Raw genomic sequence first — 13358 nt, forward strand, 5'->3', positions numbered from 1 at the left:
TAGTTTAAAACTTTTACAGCCATTTTAATAAAATGAAGGGTTTTATTCGGGCTTGAGTCTATACATGCAGTTAATGGATACAGGCACACAGAACTCAAGGCTCGGTTGGCAACGATTAGCTCTGATTAGCAGTTAGCTCCGGTTAGCGGTTAGCTCCGTTATAAAGATATGGAGTGGAGGAGCTGCCACTGAGAGGGGTAACAATCAGACTGATAAATGACGTTCGGGGAGCTTTCACAGCAGCGTGGCCGCGGGGTTTCAACAGTTTTATTAGTACAGTTAATCCCATGGCAAGAACACCAGCAACTAGCTAACGCAACGATAGCCTCTCTGAACAAGTGCACACGGCAGCACGCAACTTCACGAGGGGGAGGGGCTGGAGGCAGCTCCTCTCTGTGCACTGTAAAAAAATACACTTGTGTGTGAATGTGTGTATATAGATATATACTATATACTATATTTTTACTTATTTAACTGTCTAGTGTGTAATTGTGTGTTCATACTATACATTATTATATTATTATTCTTTGTTGAATAATACAGAAGACAAAGAGCTTAAAAAAATAATCGAATATCGAATCGCAATCGCAATATTTGGGAAAAAAATCGCAATTAGATTATTTTCAAAAATCGTTCAGCCCTAATAAATATCTTAATGCCTGTCGGGCCCGATCCGCACTCTATTGTGAATGGAGAGACTGAATGGCAGACAGACTCACATGCAGCAAACTGAATGTGATCATTTTTTGTTAAAGCAGCCATATTATGCTCATTTTCAGGTTCATAATTGTATTTTAATGTTGTACCAGAATAGGTTTACATGATTTAATTTTCAAAAAACACCATATTTTTGTTGTACTGCAGTGCTCTCTCTCACTGCTGCAGATCCTCTTTTCAGCTGGTCTCTGTTTTAGCTACAGAGTGAGACCTCTTTTCTTCTTCTTCTTCTGTACTATCTTTGATTGCACTTGCACATGCCCAGTGGCTCAGATGTAGATCATGTCAGCTAGCTAGCTCCATAGACAGTAAAAGAAAGGCTGTTTCTACAACTTCGGTCAGTTACAAGGCAGGATTAGCTAGGAGACTTCTAAATGAGGGCGCACATGTAAGTAGTTCTTTTGTAGATTATGGTGAACTTGTGTGGTGTTGTAGCAGTGCTTTGCTATTGAGAACGAGGTAGCATGCTAGCGTTAGCATTAGTGTTAGCATGCTAAAGCTACGAGCTAATGGTTGCGGTTAGCCTGCTCGTTTCGGTTTGTGACGTCACAAGCCGTGCAGATTTTGAACAGCTCACCCAGAGACTGAAGGCAGGACACATTCAGAAACTGTATCTCACTCTAAACAGCATGGATGGATTTTTTTCAAAGTTTGTATGAGTGTGGAAGCACCAGAGACACAACATAACACCCCAAATCCCAGAAAAAGTGATTTTTTCATAATATGGGCACTTTAAGTCTTTGAAGTAGTTGGAAAGATGAGGGGAAAACAGCTTACCTTTTTTATTTACCACAGTGATGCTTAACCTGGGAAACATGTACCTGGTCTGAGACTGACGCACAAATGACTCAAAGGTCATGTTATTCAGTTGGTCAAGAGGATTCCATCCCACTGATGTATCACTGAAAGGGAGTAAGAAAGAGCTGCATGGGTGACGGCAATGTCACTAATGCCAGATTTTATGGTTTTCCTCAGTGCAGAGACACTTGTTTCTGGCGCTTGTCAGCATTTAGTTTTTTTCTTTATGTAGAAAATAAATACTGTATGGTACAAAGCCACAGGATTAAAATTAATTGAGAATCCACACACTGTTCTCTGGCAGCAGATTGTTTACTTGTTTGTCGGGTGCATGTGCGTGCCAATTCTTCAATGTTGAACCAAGCCAATTTGTGTGTGTGTGTGTGTGTGTGTGCGTGTGTGTGTGTGTGTGTGTGTGTGTGTGTGTGCATGTAAGAGTGTGCGAGCGTGCCTTTGCACTGTATCAGGGGGAATAGCCTGTTGGGGTTATGGAGGGTGCAGTGTGGGGTGATGAATAGGATGCTTTTGTGCTCAGTCTCTCAACTGTCTGCAAACCAGTGAAGGAGAGAATAGTGAGAGAGAAAGGGGGATGAGGTGAGGGAGATAAAGGGCCAGATAAAGGGGAAGAAAAGAGGAAGGGAGATAAAAAAAAAAGGGGGGGAGGAGATGAGAGTGAAACTGTGAAGTGTGAGGAGTACAGGTGAGACGTGAGGTAAGAGAATGGGTGGAGAGGTGAGGAAGAGTAGGGAATGTGAGAAGAGGGAGACTACTTGTGCATTCAAGAACACTGCACTGTTGTCTCTTCAGCCAACAAAGAGACAAAGAAGTTGGATAGTGTAGGAAATCGTTGCCATTCATGTTAGTTGAAAAAGAAAACAAATCTCCCAAGAAAAAGAGAAAAAACTGAAGAGAAAGTACCCCGGTAGGTAATTTTGATCACTCGGCAGAACACAGACCTGACCTCATGGCCTCAACCTTCACACATGGTGTGGTTTGGAAATGAGCCAATCATATTGGCAGATGCTGATGAGTTCAGCCGAAGCTGTTGGTGTGGCCACTTTAATATTACATAAAGGGAACCGTTCGACTGTACTACTTTCTAATAAAAAATAATGTATAATACATTTTAAATGGCACAGCATTACAATAGAGAATTGGGTGGGAGCATTAGAAGGTCAACTGTGATGCAAAGTCTTGATATGTGATATTTGAAAGACCTTTAAAGCACTAAAAAAAGAAACATTAAAAAACCATCCCATGAGGGAGAAAACACCCAGGACCTTTCTGGCCTAAAACTTCAGATGACAAAGTACATCCAGTTGCTCTAACAGGTAGGGCTGGGTACCGAACCTTAGAACTTTGTGGTACCAATTGAAATGTGTCCTGAATATTTTTTTAAAGTTTTTAAAAAACTGAAAGCTGAAATCTAAAGCTTAGTCTATTGTAAATGAAATGTCTCTGGGTTTTAGATGTTGATACTGTGGACTAAACAAGTCATTTGAAGATGTCACATTGGGCTTTGGAATTTATGACAGTGTATAACAGTGATTTTTCTCTATTTTCACGAGTTTTACAAAACAAACTAAACAATTGATCATGAAAAGCAGATGAATAATCAGCAGATTAATCAGTAATAAAAATAAACTGTTAGTTGCAGCTCTACTGGCATCAAATGTTTGGTCAGACTTGTTATCATCCTTTGAGAAGATAGTTCCTTATTTGAATCAGAATAATGTTGCCAGTTTTAAACGGTTTTTGATTTAGGCAACATGTTAAACATTCAAGAACATTGGTTCCAGAGCTGAATGGATTAGTCAATAAGTACAGTAGAAAGACGGAGAATTGATCTGCAACAACTTTGATGATCAATTTTTAATTTGTCAAGCAAAAATGCCTAAAATGCACTGGTTTTAGCTCGTCAAATGTGAAGATTTGCCTTCTGTTTGCCTTCATATTTGCTATGTTGAGGTTATTTTTATGATTTTTAAATTATGGTCTGTTTGTTTGGATAAAACACTCCACTTCACTTTGGAAACTTGTGAGGATCATTTTTTTTCTTTTTTGCTGACATATTATAGACTAAACATTGAATAAATGAATTAAAAAAGTATTCAACAGATTCATAAATAATGAAAATAATATTGAGTTGCGGTCCTATTTGGTCTATTTTGTCTAAGCAGGAATAGGAATTTGTAGAACTAACTCTTATATTTCTCAAAGTAAGGTGTTAACCATGGACCATTGAATGGAGATCTACAGTATGTTGCATGTTTTCCTGCATTTTAGTGATGAGGAAGCCTAAGAAGCAAAGAGGCCTGAGCATCTCCCTGTCTATTATTCTAAATGGACTGTATGTCTGTATGTATCCAGTATCCATCAGTTCTGACTCTGTTCAGCATATCAAGTGTCTCTTCACAGCCAGTGAGCTGTTAAGTCAAAAATGAGAAAAATAAAATATGATGTTTGGGTTAATGCTACAAAATAACACTCAGAACTCTAAACATCATCCCCTCAGCCCAGATGTGTATTTTTCCAGTCAACCCACGCATGTGTCACACATTTGGATTTTCATCTCTCTCTCAAAACACAACACAAAACACTTGAAATTAAGCCATTTAGCACTGATGAGGTATTTTTCCCCCACAGAAAAAAAGAGGAATAATCACAGAGATGTATCAGTGCCTGTTGATTCAGGCATACAGATACCTTATCCCTGCTCTATTTCATTGCTTCTTTCTCTAACTGATTCAGAATGAGATTCGGCCTGGAATAACTAACCCTAGCATGGACAGATACTAATACTTTCTGTCTACCCACACCGGGGTCCTCTGGAGCCATCGCAACATGGCTTTTCTATGATGAAACGGCAGCGAGCAGTGAAGGGCTGAGGGAGTGGGCGATCAGGACACAAACTGTTTTTCTCCACAAACAGCAGGATGAGATGTGGAGCTGGCAGAGATATGGCATCCATACCTTGTGCACAGTCAACGCAGCATGCGTCTTCAGTTGCTTTGCAAAGTCATACACTAATAGCATATGCAAAAAGTAAATAAACTGAGCCAACTGTATGTGAGCAAGCTAATTTGCATGTTAACAACAACAAATGTATTGCGCTTTCATTTGTTATATCAAGCTAGTGCAAGTCCTTTAGGGGCAGTAACGGTTTCTCTTACTCAACAAGAATTACTCTTAAAGAGCAATCAAATATAGCCTCAATGGCAGCAAACAGTAGTAGAATAATGTTGATGAAGCCAGGTGATGATGTGAGGAGGCAGACATCATTAGCCTCCATCATCACACTTCATCAGAGGAGAGGGAGTGTACCCGCTCTGTTGGCGTAATGAGCTGGAAGCATGAACAAAAGCAGATGGCTTTATGAGTCAGACAATAAGGCGCTCATAATTGAATATATATCATTTGTTTCAATTTAAGCAGTCAAGCCATTTTTCTACTTGCTGTACCTCAATGGAAATCCATTATCAAGCCGTATTGAAGGGCTGCCATCACACTGAATCAGCTGGAGTTCAATGAGACCTTTCAATACTGGGAATAATTCATCAGGACTTAAAGAGAGTTAAAGTATGAGGCTCTGATTGATAATAGTCAGATGACAATGTGTATAGTGATGAATGGCATTCCCAGTATTCCTATTATGTTGTACATCCAAGAATCCATAAAACAAGGTGTTAATTATCACCATGCACTATGATAAATGTATGGCCTTTGGTGCTAAATTGTGAGTGACCTTATTAGAGTTAGTTATGGTGTGGTTAATGTATGTTGTAACACTTTACAGAGTATCTCAGTTAGCTTTTAATTACAGCATTTGTATTTCCTCATGGGTAATTTACCATTTTTTCTTATATAACTACAGTTCTGGTTGGGGTATCTGTCTAAAATGTTTGCAACCTAACACAGTCTAGATAAACTAGATGCAGCCTAACTTTCTCAAAGAAAATAAAGTTACAGTCTAGAAGCTGGGAACAAAAGAGGGAATGAGATTTACATCCACATGGTACCAACTGTCAATCATCTAGACTTTGCCAACGTCTCAGTATGTGCAGAAGTATGTTTTGCACAATACACTGAGAGAAACTTGGCCGCTGCTCGTGCTGCTCTAATCTGTTTTTCCTCTTGAAGAGCTCGCAGCAGGACGGCTGCCTATGGAGCAATTAAAGCCTCTTTCTTAATCCAGCCGCCCCTGATGCTAAAATACCGCAAACAACTGGAACTCCTCTTCTTCCTCCTCCTCCACCACCACCTCCTCCTTCTCCTCCACCGCGCCAGACAGCAAGTGCAACAGTAGCCTACTCACCCCCAGTTTCTTACTCCGTATCCTCACGTATCCCTGTTTGACTATGTCGTTGAAGTTGGAAGCCATGGTGAGGGGAAGCGGGTAGCTTCCTTCCCGAGGTAAAAAAAAAAAATAATAATATAACAAAGTAACCTTATTTTCTAGGTAGCGAAATGTTTTACTTGAGGGTCGGTCGGTGAGACATCCAGCAGCAGGAGAGCGGGCGGTGGGCAACCTGCTCCTGTGTCAGCGCTCAGGCTGCCCGGCTTCAGCGGCGCAATCTATCCGCGAGAGGAGGGAGCTACCATTCAGCTGATACACTTAAGCCGGAGAGGATAGCAAAGGAGGAGAGGGCAGAAGAGGCGCGCTTCCTGGACCACACCATCCACGAAACTGTGAGGGGGGTGGGATATAACTGGTGTGGAGGGAGGGAGGAGGTATCTATAATTGAAGTGGGGATGCCAGAATTTTCTAAATATTGTTTTCGCCACACTCTCAAATCGTCAGCACTGTAGCTGACAACCACTCATGTCCCCGTTTAACGAGTGGATCTTATTAGAGTTGCCTAATGGCTATAGTGGATTAGTCGTCTTGGTCGACTGCAACCTGATTAGTCATTTGTATAAGGAATGAGCTCAGTAGGCTATCATATTATCATGGTCACATCTCTGAAATTAAATAATAATGGTGTAATAAAATATAGTTTGGTCTTAAAAGTGACACTATGTAACCTTTAGAAATAATATTATTCGTCCTACTGATGAAAACAACTTCAGGGTTTTTAGTTTTTGAGCCTTGTGTTTACCAGCTAAGCAACCCTGGTTGCTTATGGTGGCTAAATGTATAGGCTAGATATTACTTGTACTGTGAAACTAGCATTTAAAATGATCCCATAGTGGGAACTAGTGGCCACAGATAAAATTAGGAGTTTTTAGTTCTAAATAAAAAAAAAAAAATAGCCTGTATTTTAACTATCTGAGTGATCATGTGATAACAAATAGAATGTCGTTAGGTTTTAGAATGTAGGTTGGCCAAAATAATCAATCAAAAGACATCACCTTGGATATTATAACATTGTGATTTTGAACCATTCTCTGACATTTATAGACTAAAAAATTATTAATCAATTATTCATCATTAGTGAACAAATAATCAGCAGATGTATCAATAATGAAAATGAGTTAGGGTTAGGGTTACAGATATATATATATTTTTTTACCTTGGTTATTACCTAAATATCAGACACCCACTAATAAGGTAATACAATTTGAGATTGCCAGTGTGTGAGCACCATGTTTTGTTATTATTAGGTGGCCTTGAATTGATGTTTGTTTGATTTCTTGAATAATAAAACCAGATAGTCCAGTAAAGCATCATATGAATTGTAAGCGAACCAGAGCATACAGCCACCGTCTGCAGCTTGTAAACAATGCCGCAGATTGGCAATCAAAAAGCTCTGAAAATAAAAGCACAGAAACAAATTTTGATCCCTGCCAAAGCTATAATCCTGATCAGGATGTAGTGAGAGGCGTTGCTCCAGTTGTGCAATTGCAGAGAGTGATATATCCCATTAGATAGCAGATGGCTCAGGTATAGAGGCTGCCATTACTTATGTTGATTAAAATGTGGAGAAGCGAGATGACTTATGTAACAACAAACAAATATATGATTAAGTGAAGATCATTTTCATCAGATTCCTTTTTTTACACTCTTCAATATAACAATAATACAGCACTATAGATGAATGTTGCAGTATCAGAAAGAAGATAGATGAGGACACAAATGTTCTATCTTTTCTAGCTCTGCACAATTATCCTATTGCTCAGACTGATGTATTTATTTGTTGTGTTGCACTGAAAGAAAATGTCCTCTGCTGAGAAAGAGGGGGGCTTTGTTCAGTGCATATAGATGCCTGTCACTTTGAGAAGTGCTATTCTATCAAGTGTCAGCGTTACACAAAGGTAAAACTCAATGTGTGTATTTTCTTTCCCGTTTATCACATTCACAATTGCGCACAAAACAGCAAGCTGCTACCCCTCCAACGAACAGCTTGACTTTGATAGTCTTCATATCTCCCTGGAAGTGTCCTCAAATTTCAGACTTGTCAAAGTTGTTTTGTCTTCATAATCCTCTTTGTACAACATGGCCCCGTTCCATCCCCGCTGCCTTGTCATCCTCTCTCTAAGAAAACAATGCTGACAGACACAATTACTTTTCATTGCACCAAATATTGTGCTCTCATATTCATTACCGTAAACTGGCCTAGTTTTGGGGAAGTAATTGCCTGCCGTGATACAAGACCAAGAACCAGTTTGGCCTCAGTTGGTCGCAGGTAGAGTGGGAACACAAACCGACATATGGCGCTGACATACATGAACGCTGCCAACAGGGTCAGATGTGTGGAGAGTCACTCATGAGTGGAGAGACCTTCATCAAGGTCCTGAGCAAAGCAGCCAGTATCTGCTGAGGTGTAAAAAACAACTCTTGTCCAATATGGGCAATTTATCAGGTATTGACCTCATAATCATCACCGTTTAGTTTTTTCATAGACGTTTAGCATCACGTGTTCAAGTCCCTTCACGTCCATAATGATTAATACTGGCAAGGCTGAGCCGCTCACAGAGACACCATGCCATCCATTAAAGCACTTAAGCATTCCTAAAACAAAAAGCACCCCTGAATTGTTTATTTAGTTACAGCCGAGGCAAACTTTAGATGCTCTGGTGAAATATTAAAATTGCCTTTGCATTGGCTGCTTAGTTTGTCTCAGTGGTATTTGGCGAACACTCACAAGCACAAGCAGCTAAATAATTAACACGTCCTAAAAAGATAAGCAGGGGTGAATGAGTGGAAGAGAGGGAGAGTGAGAGAGAGAGAAATGCCTCTCCACGCTTAGTTGTTTGCCAGGTAAGCATTTTTAGCATGTGGGCGGAGGAGAGAAAATAGAGATCACACAGGCAGAGTTATGGTAATGTTCTGCTCCGGGATCCTGTACTCCAGCATTTTACAGCAACCCGTATCAGCCTGATATGTTAATAGGCACAATGGGATTTGGGTTTGATTAAATGTCAATGCCTAGAGGAAGAAAAAAAAAAGCTTGTGCGGAAAGAGAGAGTGAGAAAAAAAGCCCATTTCTCTGAATAAGAGATGTGGGCTGTTCTGGGCTCAGTGGGTCCTTGGCCATCCAAGGAGGACATTGGTTAGTCACACAGTATAGGACAGCAAAGGTTGTGTGTAGTCCCAGAGGATCAGGCCATGACATGTTTGTGATTTACTCCATAACAGCTAGAAGTAGAAGTGGTTGGAGGGCCTTTCTGTCCTTCTCTAGAAGGTGAGTCGTGAGAGTGGGCGATTCGAGAGGGTCCTTTACTTCAATCACAGATGTGCATATGAGTAAAGAGTATAAGCCTATTACAAGGGGTTCCTCACAAAACAAAATTAACCAAAAATGTTATCAGAAGAGTTGAAGATAAGATTTAATTTGCAGCAGCGTGTCTGCTTGTGCAAATTAATTTGCAAGGCGGTCAAGCAGATACACCTTTTCATGATTGTCCGTTTTTAAATTCTGGCTTATCTACAATTAGATTAGGTGAAGATTTGCATTCAGAGAAGATTTATAATTGTAAATGAGCACGTATCGGAAAATGAACTTTAGAAGTAAACTGTGTAGGTACGCTAATGATCATTATGGTAATGGGGGAGGATGAATGGTGAGGAAAGTGAGTGAGGGGAAACAGGAAAGAGATGCAGACAGATCAGGGTGAAGCAGAGGGGAAAATACAAAAATAGGAAGAAGAGAGGCACATGGTTATGATAAATAGAAAAGGGATATCTCATTCTCAGGGAAAAGGCTATACCTCCTGCTGGTTTGACCCAGTCTTTGTGTCTTAAATTGGGGTCCATTTTATGTCATAGTGAGGCTGAACCCCGGGTTGGATCTCCGGAGATGTGTTCTGCTGCTGTGGCGTTTCTCATAGAAAACGACCGGGGGGGGAGGCTGAATCCACAGTTCATCACATTCAGCTCCTCTTGGAAGACAGAGAAGTAAAATAGGTGCCTCCCTGCGCTCCCACAAGAGTGATGAGATGCCTGTTTTTCCTTCCTATTCTTTAATTTCATGCAGCGCAGCCAATTTGGAGACCAGAGGCTGAATTCATTACCTTTCTAAATGAAAGAGTGACTGGTCTTGGATCACTGACCAGGTCCTTCATGTGACCATCTCATTCATTTTAGTCATCATAGTCAGAGACACTTAATGAATTATGTTCTCCTGATCAATTCAGATCAGTTTTTTTTGTTATTAATCAGGCTTCATAATCATTTTGTTTAACATTATTAAAACATTATTTATATATTATTATAACATTATTTTGTCAACACATTCATTTGAAGTTGTAAGACTGGCATCCTGTTTGATTTATCTCTCCACAGCCCTCCACTGTGACAGTCAACCACAGACAGTTGCTACAGAAGACCAGACATGAAGCTAGTAGGGATTCTTGCTAAAGGACTCCACAGCAAAGCAGATACTAAATGCCAAGGGGGTGTAATCAAGGGTCTTGATCTCACGGTGCCACCCTACAGCCCCTGATCCTCAAGCTCTCTTAACACTATGTAATTATACATTCATCAACACATGGTGCCGTGTCTCTTTATCTCATCACAGCCTCTCCTCCTGAAAAAAAAAGTGGAGACAGACAAGCCTGACTAATATGTATGCCCTGTAGAGGGCAATATTGTCTGCTGCATTAGGGGGAGTAGTTTGAAAGGGCTGTTTAAATGTCTTCATGTTTCCACTGTATGATAATGAGATATCTATACTTGTTCGATAATTTAATAGGCTGATGAATGAGCAACATATGAGTTGTGTAACAGACGCTCTATCTTGCTGCAGAAAAAACAAAAATCTGTCAGTTTCAGTGCAAGTGATTTAACACAAGTTGCATTACCCCAAATAGATACCAAGATGCTTTGTGGTTTGTTACTGAAATACAGAAAAAGACTTCTTCATCACCATGCATCTCATTTAACATGACTCAGATTCATGGATTTCTTTGCAAAAGGTATCTGTCCTGTCCCTCAACTCAGTTTGAAAACAGCTTAAACAAGTATGATCAGAGTAGCATAGGGTCAAATTTGTCCAAAACTGCGCCCTGAGAGCTGCAGGTTATTGGCTTGCTTATTTAATCTGACATATTTAATATAAAACAGGTGATGCTTGTGCTTTACTCAATGGCCGTGGCTTGTGGGCCCTTCTTCGGGATTGGCAGAAGCACATGACTCCAGTGCTCACCATCCAGATCGGGACAAAGCTGCTCTTTTACCTCCAGGGCCTGCTTCACAACGGCTCATGTGTGAGCATGGAAAAAGAGTGAAAATCAAACCTCCTCTGTAAATACACCAAAGGTCAGTGATGACGTCAGAGTCCGGGGACAGCCTCCTCCGTGATTTTGCGGCCCATCCCCGGCGCCTGATTCGTTGCAGCTCTTTATATTTTGCACTCTTTGCTCCCTGACCATAATCCCAACATAAATACACTAGCACACTTCTGTAATATAATTGTGTTTGGTGTATCGCCCACTGCTCATAAGACTGTCTCTCTCCTGTATGTGTTGCAGGCAGCTACAGAATATTTTCTGCTGACTTGTACAAAAAACTTGAAAACAAACTTATTCCGGGATTCCTTTTGATGTAGTTTACTATGAACTGTATGCGTTTTTTCATGCTGTGCTCTTCTCCCACTAGCCCTGGGCCCTCTAGGCCTTGGCCCAAGACTCTCCAACTTCCTTTTTCTTGTATAATGACTGACTGCAAAAGAGTGTGTGTGCCCATCTACCATTCATGGCCTTATTGTTCGACCATGACCCTCAACTGTGCTGCATGTAGCTTTTCACAGTGTACCTTGAAGTCTTGCCAGGCATCTTACACTTTGTTCCTGTTCTTCCTCAACATTTATTTACCTTTCCTTTGCAAACAAGTGTTTGTTTTACACGCAGGTCGTCTGATTGCGCCTTGGATAGACAGGGCTCTTTGAAACTCAATCCATTTCCTCTATTATCCATGGCTTTGTGTGTGAAGATTTACGCCACATTCCTGAGCTATAGTTCTGTTATGATTGCTATTATTTATGCAGTCACATCTAAAGGATAAACAGGAAACCTCCGCCCATTTAGACAGCTCACTTGTAGAAATGTGAATGACTGCTATGAAACATTAATAAATTATACCGGAGATAACTGGCAGGCTTAAAATTTTATCCAGGCAATATGACTTACACCCCATATCTACTTACAGGAGATATGAATTGGTTTCTGTAAGTGTACAGATGATGTGGACTTGTCATTATTTATTCTGAGGGGCAGATCTAACAGCAGTGCAGTCTGGGAGGCAGCCAGCCCCTCCTGGAGAGGTACTGTAAGCACAACTTTCCCTTCTCCACAGTGCCTGTTTTTGGAAAGGTTTTTACATGTGGCCCACATCTGCATCCAGAGCATAAAACTGCTTCACTGACATCCATTTATACAGGAACAAATGTCAGTGCTAGTGTCTTATGTGTGCAAATTGTTGACAATAATTCATCTTATGTGCAGTTTTTTTCTCCTCTTGGTAATAAAGCGTTTGAAAATATGGCTGTCGTCCTGCCTGTCACGACAGAAGTAAGATGAATGTATGTTCATCATCCTCAGCATACAGATATGCCTGTGTACAAGAGGGAGGAACACAGTGAGAGACAACTAACATGTGAATATGTAGATGCACATTATTGTGTTTTGCATAATCTAGAAGGAATAACTTTTCCAGATGTTCTTGATTGGGTTTTCTACTCCTACATATACCTGTGATCAAAATCTCACGGGACCAAAAGCTTGGATGTTTCTTTATTTCCTATAAAACAAAGGAGCCTTTTCTCTTGGAAAGCCTCATTCATTTGTATCGAACTGAAGAAAAAGGGTAAAAAGAGTATTTGATCTGTTAAAGTCTCTTGCAATTAACCAGGAACCACACATAGGCTAAGTCTGAGTTGCTGACATTGTGTAGCTGCTGTTATTTCAGCACTCTCCAGATGGCACTATTTTGTTCCAGGATTCAATGTGCACCACTAAGGCTCACACATTCACGTGACGGTAACCATTGGTTTGACAGTTAAAGGTCACACTGTTCACACCTCAGTAAAACAGTCCAATAAGGGAACCATGTAACAAATGAACAACAAACCTTTATTCCATGCTTGAGCACAGGCAGGAACACATAATAAGATTTCACAAATCTTCATCCATTGTTGGCCCCTGATTGAGTTGAGAATATATTGTATTTCATTAGAATTCATCAATGAATGGTCTTAAGCATTAATTTGACTGCATTTTACAAGTTTTTCAATTTCAGTCAAGTTGTTGGGTGGGTTGGTCACAGGAGAGCCAGTTGGTAATGAATGGTTATTATAAATCAGATGTCTAAGATTTGTCAGAGGTTTGTTTTAAAAGCACAGAGGCCTAAAATAACTCAATAATTATATGAGTCACCTTGCCACTCATGAAAAGCTTATTTTTTC

At 40.3% G+C, this 13358-nt stretch overlaps 1 protein-coding gene and 1 long non-coding RNA gene across 2 annotated transcripts in view; one reads left to right on the forward strand and one right to left on the reverse strand.

Annotated features, from left to right (window-relative positions):
* Nucleotides 1–6068, reverse strand: part of dok6 (docking protein 6) — a 51662-nt gene extending 45594 nt beyond the window's left edge. The window contains exon 1 of the mRNA XM_031282096.2: nucleotides 5831–6068. Within this exon, the coding sequence (XP_031137956.1) occupies nucleotides 5831–5896 (66 nt within the window). The 5' untranslated portion in view covers nucleotides 5897–6068. The remainder of the gene's footprint in view (nucleotides 1–5830) is intronic.
* On the forward strand, nucleotides 5846–10689 carry LOC118494841. The gene is made up of 3 exons (XR_004897048.1): nucleotides 5846–5928; nucleotides 5975–6204; nucleotides 10241–10689. It is a non-coding gene; the product is annotated as an uncharacterized LOC118494841 (long non-coding RNA).
* Nucleotides 10690–13358: the final 2669 nt, after the last annotated feature.

This window comes from Sander lucioperca, chromosome 1 (genome assembly GCF_008315115.2).
Source record: "Sander lucioperca isolate FBNREF2018 chromosome 1, SLUC_FBN_1.2, whole genome shotgun sequence".
Lineage (NCBI taxonomy): Eukaryota > Metazoa > Chordata > Actinopteri > Perciformes > Percidae > Sander > Sander lucioperca.